Genomic DNA, 16,771 nt, shown 5'->3' with positions numbered 1-16,771 from the left:
CTACTGATAGACGGGGCCCACTAACGGTGCTTTCACGGAGTAATGTCAGTTCCACGCTCGTTCCTCCAACCAAACAAAAAATGGAACCGCTCCATTCCTCCAACCAAACACGTAGTATAGAATCATCCCATCCATAAAATCTGGAATGGAATGGTTCCATTCTACCTCACTCTCCAACCAAACGCACCCTTACATGCTTTTCATGATCCTGTTCCCTTCGCCCATATCCCAAAAGTTTTTTTTTCTATTGCAAGTGGAACTCCAGCTATACTTACATCACATTATATTACCGACCCTTAATGTTTTGTTATATCTGATAAGCTTTGTATCAAGGAATTTTATTTATACAAGTGTTGCATAGTAAAAAGAAATAAAATTAAATCTAGTAACAGCAGTCAGATAAAGTTTTATTGTTCCATGCGATGGTGTGGACTACTTGTAGTCCAATAACTCTTATGCAGTGGATAGTTACTCAAGGTTTTTGGGGATGTTTTTCATTGTGACTTGTGAGTTGGTCAAAGGGTTGTTATTTCACTTACCACAGATGATGTAACAGGTTTAGAGATCGTATCGATGTCCGAAACGATTTACTTTACCAACCTAGAGTATTATTTCTTTCTATAAACTTGATCAAAATTTGTCAAATTTAACTTAGGACAAACATAATATGATAGTGTAAATAAAATCAGAGGGAGTACTATATATGTTTGCACAAACTTATCAGAAATGCAAAATATTGAGAACAGATTTTAGTGTTGATTCACAGAAGACGAGCCCAGTCAATAATGGCATACTTTTGGTAGCTTATCATAAACGCAAAATTTTCATGGGATCAAATTGATTTGAGAAATTAACTTAGGATAGATTGTACGGTGCGCCTCGCCAGCACATTAAGCTCTGCGGAAATCCAGACCGGAATCCTCTTTTCCAAGCTGTACCTCATAAGATTAATCACACTATAAATAAAAAATAGCTTCTCATGTTAAACACGTCATTTGAAAATTTCCTTTTTTGGTATACGTACGTGGAGCCGTACACTCTCCTACTTTTTTTTCTCAAAAAAAAAACAAACAAAATTGACTTTGTGCTTCTAGAAGGCCTCGTGCATGCAGCTGCGAGCGCTGGTGTGTATACCAGCACGAGCTTTAATTTATCTCCGGAATACAATCGATTACGAACCCCAACCCTTGCAAAAGTTGTCTACGAGTTTGTATATATTCCGCCGTCGTCATGGTTGACGTCATCTATCGTCTCCTTCCTCCGATCTCTCACCTCTATATAACGTGGTCGTCTCTTTCTTTTCCACTCGACCCCAATCCGACGCGACACGAGCGCACGAGACCAACGAGGAGGCGCAAGCACCTGCCACTGATCGATCAACCTTCCGCCGGGCTTTATTCGTTCTAGTGTAGGGGGAGGCGAGAGGAGCCGATCGAGTGAGACGAACTAACTAAACCCGTTCTTCTTGCCGCGCGTCGGCGTTGTCGGCTGCGGCGGCGGCGGCATGGACGACGCCGGGGAGATACACGCGCTGGGGAGCCTGCGGCGGGAGGGTTCGGTGTGGTCGGCGGCAGGCGACAACGTGTTCTCACTGTCGTCGCGCGGGGACGGCGGCGGCGGCGCGGATGACGACGAGGAGGCGCTGCGGTGGGCGGCGCTGGAGAAGCTGCCCACCTACGACCGCGCGCGCACGGCCGTGCTGGCCATGCCCGAGGGCGTGCTCCGGGAGATCAACGTGGAGAAGCTCGGCCCCCAGGAGCGCCACGCCCTGCTGCAGCGGCTCGCCTGGGTCGGCGACGACCACCAGCGCTTCCTCTCCAAGTTCAAGGACCGCGTCGACCGGTGAGATGCCCGATCGCGCTAGCTGCCGCCATGGCCCATGATCTTCTCCCACTGTGTCCACCACCGTGGAATTTCGCTCATCGATTAGTCAAAATAAAATAGGGCCAAGTGTTCTAAACAAAATTCTTTCCTTCTTCGAATCTTTTGTGGTTCAGAGTAGGGATTGAGCTGCCCAAGATCGAAGTGCGGTACGACAACCTGAACGTCGAGGCAGAGGCGTATGTCGGCAGCAGGGGCCTGCCAACCATCTTCAACACCTATGCCAATGTGCTCGAGGTATGTTCCACGAGGACTCGGACTCAACTACTTTCTTTTTATTAAAAAATAAAATAAAGAAGAAGAGATCTGCACCAAAAACCAGTCGAATTTTGCCAAATCGGTTCAGATTAGGAAGCAGCGTAATTCACCATGTTTGGGGGAATCGACACGCTTAGGAGATGCGTTAGGAAGCATGTCACATCAAACAGAGGAAGCTCATTGGACCAGGAGTCTGAATACCGTTGAAGAATGGATTCTGCTGGTGCCCACACTGTCCACCACATGCTGTCCAATTGCACACGCTATCCAGTCAGTGACAGTCTCGCGAGTAAATACAATACTGAACAATTTGGCTAAGCAACAAAGAAACTGAATGTGCGCTGGTCGGTTTCAGGTCAAGCGTACCAATTTGGCTTGCCCATTTTCTTCCCTTTCTTTTACTCAACGTGTATGAAGGAAACAAAACATTGTGTCCACATCACAGCATGTAGTTTCAAATTTGGAATGTCCTGTTTAGACAACGCGGATTTAACATTTTTAACGAAATTTAATCTGCACTAAGTTCCGTCACATCTCATTCACGCCCTTTTGTGATGGCATGATTTGCCCTTGTGGTACCCTCTTTTCTGTGGCCTGACATGTTGGTAACCATCACCAAACAGGGCATCGCCAATGTTCTTCACTTAACACCAAGTAGGAAGCAGAAAATATCGATTCTTCACAATGTCAGTGGCATCATCAAGCCACACAGGTAACTTCCGTCAACGTCATATTACCGATCACCGAATCATCTCCCTGGAGTATTTCGTCTTATCCCTGCTATTTTTCAGAATGACCTTGCTATTGGGTCCTCCTGGTGCTGGCAAAACATCGCTGCTTTTGGCCTTGGCTGGAACACTCCCTTCAAGTCTCAAGGTACTTGCTTTGCGTTTGCATGGCACTATCTCTTGTCATGAATGTACATTGAGAGTACTACTAATATGATGATATACTGCAACTGCAAAAGGTAACAGGGAACATAACTTACAACGGGCACACAATGGACGAGTTTGAGGCCCGGAGATCAGCTGCATATGTCAGCCAACATGATCTGCACATGGGGGAGTTGACGGTTCGTGAGACGGTCAATTTCTCTGCAAAATGCCAAGGAATTGGTCACCGTTATGGTAAGACTAAGAAAACAAATACAAAACCACTCTCTGCAGCACATGAGATTGATGGGTTACTAACATTCGATAAAAATAATGGTCAGACTTGCTAGTGGAATTGTCAAGGAGAGAAAAGGAAGCAGGTATCGTACCAGATCCAGAAACAGACATCTACATGAAGGTTTGATGCAAATCTTACATCAGCTTTTAGCTGGCACAAGCTGTTTTTTCTATCACCTGATGAAATTAAAATTACAAGTTTGTGACATTCTCATTTTATTATGTAGGCTGCTGCCACAGGAGAGCAAAAGGCTGATGTGGTCACAAATCACATACTAAAGGTGCAGCCAACTAGAGTGCCAACAAATTTACCTCCCAAGTTCTCAAATATTTCAGAAGATTAAAAAGTATCACATTACCAATAATTATTGTAAATTTCAACAATTTATAGGTCTTGGGGCTGGATATCTGTGCTGACACAATCGTTGGAAACAATATGCTGAGAGGCATATCCGGAGGCCAAAAGAAGCGAGTAACTACAGGTAATGTACCTTGGGAATTAAGTATCAGATGCTTACATATTAATAATCCTCTATGATCTAACTCATCTACACCGGAAATTGGTCGTGCAGCTGAAATGCTTGTCACCCCAGGACGAGCCCTTTTCATGGATGAGATATCAACAGGACTTGATAGCTCAACAACCTTTCAGATTGTGAACTCTATCCGGCAAACCATTCACATTGTTGGCGGAACAGCAGTTATTGCTTTGTTACAACCTGCACCAGAGACATATGAACTGTTTGATGATATAATTCTCCTCTCAGACGGTCAGGTTGTCTACAGTGGCCCTCGTGAACATGTGCTCCAGTTCTTTGAATCGGTTGGCTTCAAATGCCCGCAGCGGAAAGGTGTAGCCGACTTCTTGCAAGAAGTGAGTTCTATACTTCCATTACAGTTCTGTATCGATCTTTTCCTACCAGAGAATTTTATAAAAAAGAAAGATCTTTAAACACATTAAGAAGTTATATTTCAGCACTATGTAACGCTAGGATCATATTTTCTGTGACATTGAACTATTCTGGGGGGGCTATTATGCAACTTTGATGAGCGTTATTGAAATGTGGCAGGTTACATCAAGGAAAGATCAGAGACAATACTGGAAACATAGTGATGAGACCTACCGATATGTTCCTGTGAAGGAGTTTGCAGATGCATTTCAATCTTTCCACATTGGCGAGGCTATACGAAATGAGTTGGCAGTCCCATTTGACAAGAGCACGAGCCATCCTGCTGCACTTAAAACATCAAAATATGGTGCCAGCATGAAAGAGCTACTTAAAGCAAATATCAACAGAGAGATATTGTTAATGAAAAGAAACTCATTTGTGTACATATTCAAGGCAGTTCAGGTGATTCTCAAAAACTGAAGCTTTTCAAATTCGAATTATATCAGCTTCATCTTCAATAATCTTCAAAACAAGTTGAATAATAACCTTGTTTTTACTCAGTAAAGCATAAACTAAATAATGTCTCTTTTTTGTTACTTTATCTATTGTTCAGTTAACACTCATGGCAATCATTGCAATGACGGTGTTCCTCCGAACCAATATGCATCATGACTCACTAACAAATGGAAGGATATACATGGGTGCTCTGTTCTTTGGGATCCTGATGATCATGTTCAATGGATTGGCAGAAATTGGCCTGACTATTGCAAAGCTCCCAGTTTTTTTCAAGCAAAGGGATCTTCTCTTCTATCCTGCTTGGACATACTCCTTGCCATCATGGATCATTAAGACCCCCCTCTCCTTGCTTAATGTAACAATTTGGGTCTTCATAACATATTATGTCATTGGATTTGATCCCAATGTAGAAAGGTAACTAAACCAATATTTCTATACTAGATCAGCATGTTATGAGTGTATTACAGAAGCTAACCAAATTTTAAAAAAACACAATGCTGCAGACTTTTCAGACAGTTCCTGCTCCTCTTACTAATGAATGAGGCATCATCTGGGTTGTTCCGTTTCATTGCTGGGCTTGCAAGGCATCAGGTCGTTGCAAGCACCCTTGGTTCATTCGGCATTCTGATTTTTATGCTTTTGGGTGGATTTCTCCTGGCAAGAGGTATGCAAAAATAGCTAACTCAAAATATAGTGTTTCCATATACAAAAAATTGGTTTGAGTTGCCTAATTTCAGTTATTAGCTGCGCATCTGATGTGGTTGTGGTACTTTACTTCTATATGAAGTCACGGATTAAACTACTCCTTTGATTTAACAGAGAATGTGAAGAAATGGTGGATCTGGGGGTACTGGATATCACCCCTGATGTATGCACAGAATGCCATATCAGTAAATGAATTCCTGGGTGACAGCTGGAATAAGGTAAAAGCTATTTTCAGAAAAGTATAACTTTCATAAGTCTGGCTAATCGATAAAGCTTACAGATACTTCTATGTAACAGATACTCCCTGGTTCTACAGAACCACTCGGAAAGCTTGTTCTGGAATCTCGTGGTCTTTTTCCTGAGGCAAAATGGTACTGGATTGGTGTGGGTGCCTTGCTTGGATATGTGCTGCTATTCAATATCCTCTACACTGTCTGCCTCACATTCCTCAAGCGTGAGTAAAAAATTATATTGCACTTAGATTTAAAATAAATATGGCACAGACAAAGATCAAATTAAATCTTACAAATTATGCTACCTGCAGCATTTGATAGCAATCAGCCGACAATTTCTGAGGAGACATTGAAGATCAAACAAGCAAATCTAACTGGTGAAGTTTTAGAAGCATCGTCAAGAGGAAGGGTTCCCAGCAATACAGTAACAACAAGTAATTATAGTTTCACCTTCACCAATCAACATGACAAAAGAATATATTTATGTGCAATTTTATGATGATCATGAGTATGTGATGTCTATTAGGTACTGTGGATGGGAGCAATGGTGAAGCAGATTCCAACCATACAACAGTAAATTCTAGACCCGTCAACAAAGGAATGGTCCTCCCTTTTGTACCTCTCTCCATCACTTTTGAAGATATAAGATACAGTGTCGACATGCCAGAGGTATTTTTTAAGGAAATTTTAGAAATACAATTATTATTACAGATTCCCTTATATTCTCATACTATCTAAGAGCAAAATTTTCATTTATAATAATTTATCTATCCAACAAAACATGTAGGAAATCAGAGCACAAGGTGTCAAAGAGACCCGGTTGCAACTATTAAAGGGTATAAGTGGTTCATTTAGGCCAGGAGTACTTACTGCTCTAATGGGTGTCAGTGGTGCTGGCAAGACAACGCTGATGGATGTGTTGGCTGGGAGGAAGACCAGCGGATACATTGAGGGCAACATTACCATATCAGGTTACCCAAAGAAGCAAGAAACTTTTGCTCGTGTATCAGGATATTGTGAGCAGAATGACATCCATTCACCAAATGTTACCGTCTACGAGTCCCTTGCATTCTCTGCATGGCTCAGATTACCTGCTGATGTTGATTCCTCAACAAGAAAGGTTTGTTGAAGATTCAAGACATCACCTCTTTTCAGCAAAATATAATAATATAAGTGCATATATTTAAAAATTACATGAAACATGATTAGAATGAGAAGGTTAAATTTGCCGGCTGATCTAAAATGGTATACAGTGATAGAGATCTTGACAATACTAGAGTTCATAGATAAGTTTTGAGATAGATATATGACATGACACGCCAGTCATATTTACAGTTTATTTTGAGTAATAATTGCTTTAGTCAGCGTCCCACTATGTACTGATACATGAAACCTGGTTTGCTATGGGCAGATGTTTATTGATGAGGTTATGGAGCTTGTGGAACTTTTACCCTTAAAAGATGCATTGGTGGGATTGCCGGGTGTGAGTGGATTATCAACAGAGCAAAGGAAGAGGCTAACAATAGCAGTTGAGCTGGTTGCTAACCCTTCTATCATTTTCATGGATGAACCGACATCTGGACTTGATGCACGAGCAGCAGCCATTGTCATGAGGGCAATCAGGAATACTGTGGACACAGGAAGAACAGTTGTTTGTACCATTCACCAACCAAGCATCGATATCTTTGAATCTTTTGACGAGGTGAAGAAAACTATACGAAACATAGTTTCTTTTTCCAGAATTTGCATTGTTTCTATACTTTAACATCTAATGGGCAATGGCTCTGTGCACCTTTGCAGCTCTTCCTAATGAAACGTGGAGGTGAAGAGATTTATGTAGGTCCATTAGGCCGCCATTCATGTGAACTCATAAAATATTTTGAGGTGAGCAAGAGCAAATTAACTATTTTATTTTCCCACCAATTTATGGTTTTGCACTGAAGTAACATGTTATCTAACTGGTTTGCGTTGATTCTACCAAGGCTATTGAAGGTGTCAGCAGCATAAAAGATGGCTACAACCCTTCAACATGGATGCTAGAAGTGACTAGTACAATGCAAGAACAAATAACTGGTGTTAACTTTAGTGAAGTATACAAGAGTTCAGAATTATATAGGTATGTGCATATGTGTTGTGGTTCATAGTTTAATTATCTAATTGAGGACTGAAGAAGTACAGACCTATCTAACATTGATTCAGGTTCTGAAATCTCAAATTTGAAAATAGTAAAGAGGCTAAAAATGGCTTATTTATTATTTACAAACAGTATTTGAAGGGTGCATATCCTTAAACTTCAAAGTACAAGGCCTTTTTCAAGAGTTTGGATTTTACTTCATAGAGCCATATGCACCCATTTTGATACCACTAAGGGTTAGGGTACCGGGTGCACATTCCCTGTAGCTGAATATTTGTGTTTTCCCTAGTTTCAAATAATATTTGCATAAATAAATCTAAAACCATAGATATCCCCTTTCAAAAGTTGAGTACTTTAACACAATTTTCTATTTTGGAACTGATATTTTCTATTCAACGAAAAGATAGTTCGTTGCCAAACAATGTCTCAGCCCATCATTAATATTGTCATGTTCTTGCATTTTCAGGAGGAACAGAACTTTAATAAAGGAGTTAAGCACACCTCCTGAAGGTTCAACTGACCTATCCTTTCCAACGGAATACTCGCAGACCTTCCTCACACAGTGTTTTGCTTGCCTGTGGAAGCAAAGTATGTCATATTGGAGAAATCCTCCGTATACTGCTGTCAAATACTTCTATACAACAGTGATCGCCCTGTTGTTTGGAACAATGTTCTGGGGTGTAGGCAGAAAAAGGTAATGATAATAAACAAAAAAAAAGGAAGCAGAGAATTGTGAATGTCAAATTTCCTACAGTTTTACAGAGGCTACCTCTGGTCCCCATTTGTCACAAACTTACATGCAGTAGACTGAAGCTATTGTACTCTTGCAGGGATAATCAACAGGATTTGTTCAATGCTATGGGCTCCATGTATGCCTCGGTTATTTTCATGGGAGTACAGAATTCTGGTTCAGTTCAGCCAGTTGTATCAGTTGAGCGGACAGTCTTTTACAGGGAAAGGGCAGCTCACATGTACTCGCCTTTGCCATATGCATTGGGACAGGTAAAGTTCACTGCAATTCACTACATCCAACAAACACTTCAAAATCAACGTGTAAAAAATAATGAGTCAAATAGAGATAGCACATTAAATTTGGTTGTAAGAAATAACAATTAAATGCAAGAATGTATACATTCAAGACTATATTTCTTCCATAAAAAGGTGGTATGGACTATATTCCTTCGAACTACAAATTGAGAGATAGAAACAAAAACAGGAACAACCAATCCTTCTAACTTGTACTTCCATTTGCAGGTTGCAATTGAACTTCCATACATCTTTGTTCAGTCGTTAATATACGGTGTGCTAGTGTATGCTATGATTGGGTTCGAATGGACAGCTGCCAAGTTCTTTTGGTATCTGTTCTTCATGTACTTCACCCTAGCGTACTACACATTTTACGGGATGATGATGGTGGGCCTGACTCCAAACTACAACGTCTCCTCGGTTGCTTCCACGGCGTTTTATGCCATTTGGAACCTTTTCTCAGGATTTTTAATACCAAGAACTGTAAGTAGATTAGCGACTCTTTCAGAGTTCTAGCAGTTTCACTTACTCTTCATTATATACTAACCCATCTCTGCTAAATGGCAACTTATCCATACAGAGAATTCCAGTATGGTGGAGGTGGTTCTACTGGATTTGCCCCATCGCATGGACACTCAACGGTCTGGTCACTTCACAGTTTGGAGATGTAACCGAGAAGTTTGCTAATGGGGTGCGTATATCTGACTTTGTCGAAGACTACTTCGGGTACCATCACGACTTCCTGTGGGCAGTCGCCGTAGTGGTGGTTGCATTTCCAGTGCTGTTTGCATTGCTTTTTGGGCTCTCGCTCAAGATGTTCAACTTCCAGAAGAGGTAACCGGTGAAGACAACTTCATTTATCTCACGGCCCGAATAGCGCAGACATTGCAGAAGAAGGGTTTTGTAATTTTTAGTGTGTAAATAGCATAGCTATTAATCAGAACTACTGAAATCGAGAATCATTGTACAGCCCTACGGCAGATAGAGGGTATTTTGCCTGTTGGTGTAAAATTAACCGACAATGCCTAACACCTACGATGTTATTCAAAGCTCAAGTTTTGCAAATTTTGTACCCATTGAGTTTGCTGGCTCAGGCTGTGGTCGTTCCCGACACTCCAAAGATGCTCTAAAAATAAAATAGTGGAGTACTACAATATCAACTACACGTTTCCTCACCCCTTGAGAAAAATGAAAAAGAAATCTCGATTGTCTTGCTCCAGATGAACTAAAAATGTAGTACGGACAGTTAGATTATCCCGATGCCCGTCGTTCGAAATAACCGATGCAACACCCGGTCACCAATTTTAGCAGACTAGGAGCGCATCTTGACCAATCGACGCCGACGGGTACATGTCAGAACGGAACAGCAACAATCGAGGATTAACTGATCCAGATGACAAAGAAGACACACCCCCGACTACCCGCGCACAGGGGAAGCAAGCGAGATGCAAGAGGAGAGCGCAAACTGACCTCAGCGCACCGGCAGCTGGGGCTCCCCGCCTGGGGGCGATCCACGCCGTGTGGGGCGCCTCGCCGACGAGCTGTTCGACGAAATGCGCAAGAGCTGTTCAACGAACTGGCCTTAGCGGGCCCCTCGGCCAAGGGCCAGCAGCCCAGCACAATGGCATTTTGTCGGTAATGGATTTTCGTCCTGCGCTTTATCAAACACGGAGAAGTCAAATAGGGCCTAGTTGCCTAACTGGGCCTCCAAAAAAAAAAGCTCGGTTCCTCCTTGGTGACGCCGTCGCTACGGAAATTCTATATATATATATATATATATATATATATATATATATATATATATATATATATATATATATATATCTCTTCCGGTAGAATTTTTTTATCTTCTAATATTTAGAGCATCTCCAGCAGTTTGGCAAATCGAGTTACCATCTTTCATTTTTGGCAAAAATGTTAAAAATACTCTTACAACAGTTTGGCGAAAGACTTCAATTTTTGGCAACTTAGGAAAAACCAGCCTCCAGCGCGTAAATATACGCGCGGTTGGCATCGTGGTTTCTAGTCAGGTGGGAGGATGAAAAAAAATAAATAACAGAGAAGGGTTCCTGATTTAAGTTTTCAAGAGATGGAAGGACATAAATATAATTTTGTTTCTCTCTCAGGGTTCCTGATGTAAGTTAGATTTGGATTTGGCAAGTGAATTATGCCAAATTGTTGGAGATAAGTTTTTTTTTACTTGGCATATCTTTTTAGAAGTTGGCAAAACACAAGATATGCCAAGTTTGGCATATCTTTTTTTACTTGGCATATCTCCAACAGTTTGGCATAATTCACTTGCCAAATCCAAATCTAACTTACATCAGGAACCCTGAGAGAGAAACAAAATTATATTTATGCCCTTCCACCTCTTGAAAACTTAAATCAAGAACCCTTCTCTGTTATTTATTTCTTTTTTCACCCTCCCACCTGACTAGAAACCACGATGCCAACCGCGCGCCGCGCGCGTATATTTACGTGCCGGAGGCTAGTTTTTCCCAAGTTGTCAAAAATTACTAAGTCTTTTGCCAAACTGTTGGAGGAGTATTTTTAACATTTTTGCCAAAAATCAAAGATGGCAACTCGATTTGCCAAACTGCTGGAAATGCTCTAAGATGCAACCCAAATGAATGAACCAGATAAAAGCATGTGTGAGCAGCTGTTCAGCGTGGGCTGTTTTTTTTTTGGTAGGAGAGAGACGTGTGGCAACATCCAGTTGGGCACCGTGGATTGTGACACGAGGGATGTATTTGGATCTGACTTTGATTTCAATTTTCTCTCAAACGATGTGCTTTGTATTCCGTTTAAACAACTGTTACTTAGAATTTACGCAACAAAACAAGATTTAGATTTTTTTTTTCAAAAATCAATACTCAAACTGTACTAATTCAACATTTTGATATAGATGTTCAACATCTTTAATATAGTGCTTCAGCATTTCGACATAAAATGTTGAACTGGATTAATAGAAATATTAGTAACTAGATTAATATATACTCTGAATTTTTAGGTCATCGTTTGTAATTAGCAATATATGTGAAATAGAAAGATGCGACACACCACCTTGTCCCATGTAACGACTACTAGGGGTCTTACTCAGTGCGACAAGGATACTGCGTCCGCTTTTGTAAGGGGAGATAGTGTGTGATGGGGAACGCCGTTGATTTGATGTTCCTCGTGCTCAGGCTTGAAGACGGTCGACGCACGGCTACGCACGCAATCGGTCGATGCACGGACGTTTGCCTTGGACATTTTCGAACATGCACCGGTCGCTTTGGAAGCTGACGTCGATATATTTTTTGTTGGATCTGAAATCTGATCGTAAGAGATAGCATCTTTGTTCAAATGGAATGACTCCGAACTATTCATAGGTGTCTAGATATCGATATATTTGGCCTTTTTTGTGCTTTCCATGACTTTTTATTTTTTTCAATCTTATCTGTAAGCATGGAATCATAATTGCCATTGTTTGCGATGTAGTTTTTTCTATTGTGCTGATGTTATATCTGAGCAACTCCAGCAATAGCTCCTACTTGATATCCTTATTTTTTTAGGAGGGGCTCCTCCTGCTTTCTGAGACTATTATTTCTATCGCAACTCCAATAATACCCCCAATCTCAACCCCTACTTTTTATGACATGTTGGACCCACTTGTCAGATCTTATTTTTTTCTTTCCTATTTTACCCTTTTATTCCCCATAGCTCCCCAAGCATCTGGCTTGCGTCTCTCCTGTACGCATCTCTCTAGCTCTCTCTCTCACTAGCGTGGCTCACTCTCTCTCACTCTCTCCGGTAGCTCTCCAGCCTGATCCCGTCTACCGGCCAGGGCCAGGCACGTAGGTAGGGGTGGTAAAGGGCCCAACATTTTGAACTAGAAAATTCAAGGATCGGGCCCTAAAAGGGCCGGGCTCTAAACATATATATTTTTGAACTGAAAAATTTAAGGGTCTTATTGGGCTGTAAAGAGGCCACTAGGGCCATGGCCCATTACCACCCCTACACGTAGGGCCGCTCTCCAGCACCGGCAGCTTGGGCCAGCGGTAGCTGGAGGGCCGCGGTGGTCCAAGGTCATGCCCACGAGGCTCCGTAGGGACTTCTTAGAGCGGCACACCGACGTCCAATGTGGATTTGCTAAGCGCAGCGGCAGGTGCCCACCCTCACCTGTCGCCGGCCGCTGCCCACCGGTTGTCCCACCTCGCCCGACCGAGAGCACTATCGCGCCCCCTTACCCACACCGCCGGACAAACCGCCGCCGCTGCCTCCTTCTCCTCTGAACCCGGCGAGCCATCACCCCCGAAACTTGAAATCCCTAAGCTCCGCCCCTCCCTCCACCACCCCAGCCGCCGGTGACCCCCCCCCCTACACACACACCTCAAACACCCCTGGAAGGCGACGGCGGCGGCAGGCCCAACGGCGGCTGTCGCGGGTGAGGGTGGGCACCTGTCGCTATGGTCAGCAGAATATTAGCTCGCCGGCGTCCTTGAGCTCCAACACCGACAGGAGCTGCCACGGGATGTGCTCGTCCATCGGCTTCAACATCCACTCCTCGAACGCCTCGTTCTCGGACTTGCCAGTGCTGGCAGAGGCAGCGCCGCTATCTGGCTGGTCCTCTAGCGGCAGGAACTAGCGGTAGTAGAGGTGCAGCAGATGGTGGATCTCGCCGTCGAAGGCGGACCACGACGGTAGCGCGGGTGCGACACCTCAGGGGCGGACCACTGTAGCAGCGGGGGTGGGGGGTTGGCGGGGTGCTTGAGCTCGAGCTCCAGGAGGGAGAGAAAAAAAAATAGGAGCCTCCTCACGGACCCATGGGAGATGGGGGTGACAAAAATAGGAGCCTGCAAGTGCCGCGACCTCCCGGCGCCGGTGGTCCTCCCGGGGTGCCTGCCGCTGCACGGAGCCGACCTCGTCGAGCCCCTCCAGGAGCGCGTCGACCCCGTGTTTGGCCTCCTCGTCGACTTGGGCCTCGACTACCTCCACAGCGACGGCTTCATCGTCAACACCTTCGACGCCCTGGAGCACGAGACCCTGAAGGCGTTCAGGGAGCTCTCCGACAAGGGCGTCTACCCACCGGCGTACGCCGTGGGCCCGTTGGTCCGCTCGTCGCCGGACGAGGCGTCGGCGGCTGAGCACCGGTGCACGGCGTGGCTCGACGAGCAGCCGGACGGGTCCGTCCTGTACGTGTGCTTCGGCAGCGGCGGCACGCTGTCGACGCTGCAGACCGCCGAGCTGGCCGCCGGGCTGGAGGCCAGCGGCCAGAGGTTCCTGTGGGTGGTGCGGTTCCCCAACGACAAGGACAGCAGCGCGTGCTACTTCAATGGCGGGAAGACAACGGCAGACCACGGCGGCGACGCCGACGACCCGCTGAGCTACCTGCCGGAGGGTTTCGTGGAGAGGACGAGGGCCGTGGGGCTCGTGGTGCCGGAGTGGGCGCCGCAGGTGGAGATCCTGGGCCACCGCGCCGTCGGGGGCTTCCTGACGCACTGCGGGTGGAACTCGGCGCTGGAGGCCGTGGCCGCGGGCGTGCCGGCGCTGGCGTGGCTGCTGTTCGCCGAGCAGCGGATGAACGCGGTGAAGCTGGCTTCGGAGCACGTCGGGCTGGCGCTGCGGGTGCACGCGAGGGAGGACGACGGGGTGGTGCCGCGGGAGGAGGTGGCCGCGGCTGCCAGGGAGCTGATGGTGGGGGACAGGGGCGCCGTGGCGCGGCAGAGAGCGCGCGAGCTGCGGGCGGAGGCGCGCAGGGCGTCGGCGCCAGGCGGGCCCGCACACCAGGCACTCGCGGCGGTCGTCGACATGTGGAAATGTGCTGCGGCAAGCTCGGCGGCTGCCGATGCAGCAGCTGGTGGTGGACTGTGCATGAATCCGTGATCGTGTCGTGTGTATGCGTTACTGCGGCCTTATTTAGTTCACGAAAATTTTTATGTTTTAGTACTATAGCACTTTTATTTTTATTTAATAATTAATATTCAATTATAAACTGATTAGACTTAAAAGAGTCATCTCATCATTTACAGTTAAATTGTATAATAAGTTATTTTTTTAACTACATTTAATACTGCATATGTTCAAAGATTCGATATGAAGGTACTGTAGAAAAAAATTTTGTAACTAAACATGGTCCGATCCATCTACATCACGGTATGTGCCTCACTGCCTTTGTGGTAGTGGAACCACCGGTCTATGATTTCACCTGGTTACATTGAAAAAAAAATAATTTTGCCTGACAACTAGCATAAAGGCCCAAAAGACGACGACGCAGCACCCTAACAGATTATGGATGCTTAATTGTTTCGACGATTCCCATTGACTCGGACCTGATAAAAAGTGTGACCGGAGCCATTGTAAAACTTATCTCCTTACCTTACCGTACATATATAGAACATCCAAAATGGACACCGTATGCGACCTGGGCGTCGGTTTTAGTGTGTGCTGCTCCTAGACTCCAAGGTGGGCTCGAACTTGAGTTGTTTTGGACCTCTACCTTAGCGACTCAAACGGAATTAGCCTTTGACCTCCTTCATAACTTGGACACCCTTGTTGGACTCCTTTTTCATGTCATGCACCAGTTAACTTGGACAAACTTCAATCTAGGCCATCAGATCAACATGTGTGATTACTCAATCCAAGGGCGGACGGTTAATTGTAAAATTACTCAATTCCCCATACCCCTTGGATGTTGATCCAGTGGCCCAGATTGAAGTTTGCACGGTTTGCACGGAAATGTTGGTTTACATCTGATATATCTATACTATAAGGATCCATACAATTTGAAACACTTCTCACCAAGACTAGCCCACATACCCACCTCACATACCCCCACTTTGAGGCCCACATGTAAGCTCAGAAAGTTTGACAGGGAACCAGGCAGACTGAAAACCACGCGCCCTCCCATTGTTCGCGATCCCCCCACCCCCCGACGAATTTTTTTTCACCAAGCGGCTGTCTACCCGCCCTGCGTACCCGCGATCCTATTGGCCCCGCACGCCCGCGGCCCGTCAATCACGCCATCTGCACCCCGACGCCCCCGATGCCCTCTGCCCCAAATCGCGGCCATCCCCACCGAGCCCTTACCCCCCCTGCCCGAGACCCGTCCCCTGCCCTCTGCAGACCCCATCCATCCCAAAGCGCCGATCCGTTCGTGCGTGCGGCCATGGCGTCCATGCGTCAGAGGCCAGGGCGGCAGCGGGGGAGTGGGCCCTGCGAGTCCCACGGCGCGATGCAGCCATGGCGAGGCGGAAGCGTGCGACGGCGGCGGCCATGGCTAGGCGGGGGCGCGGCGCGCGGTGGCCCATGGCTAGGCCCCTCCCCTACTCTGCGCCACCCTTCCCCTGCTCCGGGCGGCGCGGGGTCCGCGGATCCGGGCGGCGGGAGAGGACCGGCGGCGAGCAGGGCCTCCTTCTCGGTGTATCGCTGCGTGATCTCCTCCGGTGAGGCTTCGACGTCCGCGATGATCTGAGGAGGCGGGTGGGCGGGGCCGGGGGAGGATCCGAGTAGTGGCTTGCAGCGGTGAAAGGAGCGAAGGGAGAGACAGGGGCTGTGGCAGGACCGCCTAAATTATCCCGGCTCAAGTGCGCAGGCCATCACCATTAAAGGCAACACCAGCTCAAATGCACTTCAAACGGAACAATCCTTGGTCTGTCGGGTAACGTCCCGATACAACCGTTGACCTTTCTTTCCGGCTTGTGGATAGGGTCACTCTCCCCGACTACAGGGCTCCAAGGCCGAACCTTGTCCTTTGAAGTCGCAGTGTTGCGCAACATAAAAATAAAATCTATCCCTAAGAGAGAGTGAAAGGTATATCCACTCCCCGGTCCAATCGGCTACTAGGCTTGCCGCGTACCATATTTACGGCATGTGGCTAGTACTTTTAAAAACTTAACCAGCACTACCACACACCGCGACCTTAGCAAGTTCATCAACACAGACGGGGGCTCACATAAAGTCATGATATCGATCACAACC

The 16,771-nt window shown here is 45.8% G+C and overlaps 2 protein-coding genes and 1 long non-coding RNA gene across 7 annotated transcripts; 2 read left to right on the top strand and 1 right to left on the bottom strand.

The window, feature by feature from the left end:
• Positions 1-1,306: 1,306 nt before the first annotated feature.
• On the top strand, positions 1,307-9,888 carry LOC120676318 (ABC transporter G family member 53-like). Of its 2 annotated transcripts, none has more exons than XM_039957556.1 (24): positions 1,307-1,842; positions 1,998-2,118; positions 2,763-2,851; positions 2,931-3,015; positions 3,107-3,266; positions 3,353-3,429; positions 3,536-3,589; positions 3,700-3,790; positions 3,881-4,182; positions 4,379-4,660; positions 4,812-5,128; positions 5,218-5,378; positions 5,534-5,637; positions 5,717-5,873; positions 5,964-6,086; positions 6,179-6,321; positions 6,440-6,772; positions 7,064-7,354; positions 7,453-7,536; positions 7,635-7,768; positions 8,253-8,480; positions 8,617-8,788; positions 9,041-9,295; positions 9,393-9,888. In XM_039957556.1, the coding sequence occupies exons 1-24, from the start codon at positions 1,505-1,507 to the stop codon at positions 9,648-9,650; spliced, it is 4,359 nt and encodes a 1,452-aa protein (XP_039813490.1). In that variant the 5' UTR covers positions 1,307-1,504; the 3' UTR covers positions 9,651-9,888. The 2 variants fall into 2 exon arrangements, with proteins under 2 accessions (XP_039813490.1, XP_039813497.1); XM_039957563.1 differs by having other exon boundaries at positions 7,635-7,708; positions 9,393-9,861.
• On the bottom strand, positions 2,654-10,459 carry LOC120676327. Of its 4 annotated transcripts, none has more exons than XR_005675780.1 (5): positions 10,283-10,458; positions 8,584-8,808; positions 4,433-8,361; positions 3,827-4,224; positions 2,654-3,233 (listed from the first exon to the last, which is right to left on the bottom strand). It is a non-coding gene; the product is annotated as an uncharacterized LOC120676327 (long non-coding RNA). The 4 variants fall into 4 exon arrangements; XR_005675779.1 differs by lacking the exon at positions 2,654-3,233 and having other exon boundaries at positions 3,398-4,224; positions 4,433-6,799; positions 8,308-8,361; XR_005675782.1 differs by lacking the exon at positions 2,654-3,233 and having other exon boundaries at positions 3,398-4,224; positions 8,584-8,824; positions 10,283-10,459.
• A 2,459-nt stretch (positions 10,460-12,918) lies between these two features.
• Positions 12,919-14,802, top strand: LOC120676308 (hydroquinone glucosyltransferase-like). The gene has a single exon (XM_039957546.1). It carries the CDS (start codon positions 13,625-13,627, stop codon positions 14,675-14,677), a length of 1,053 nt encoding a protein of 350 aa, XP_039813480.1. The 5' UTR covers positions 12,919-13,624; the 3' UTR covers positions 14,678-14,802.
• The last annotated feature ends 1,969 nt before the right edge of the window (positions 14,803-16,771 follow it).

This window comes from Panicum virgatum, chromosome 2K, assembly GCF_016808335.1.
Source record: "Panicum virgatum strain AP13 chromosome 2K, P.virgatum_v5, whole genome shotgun sequence".
NCBI lineage: Eukaryota > Viridiplantae > Streptophyta > Magnoliopsida > Poales > Poaceae > Panicum > Panicum virgatum.
The sequence above is the reverse complement of the archived record's forward strand: the minus strand, read 5'-3'. Positions and strand labels throughout refer to the sequence as shown.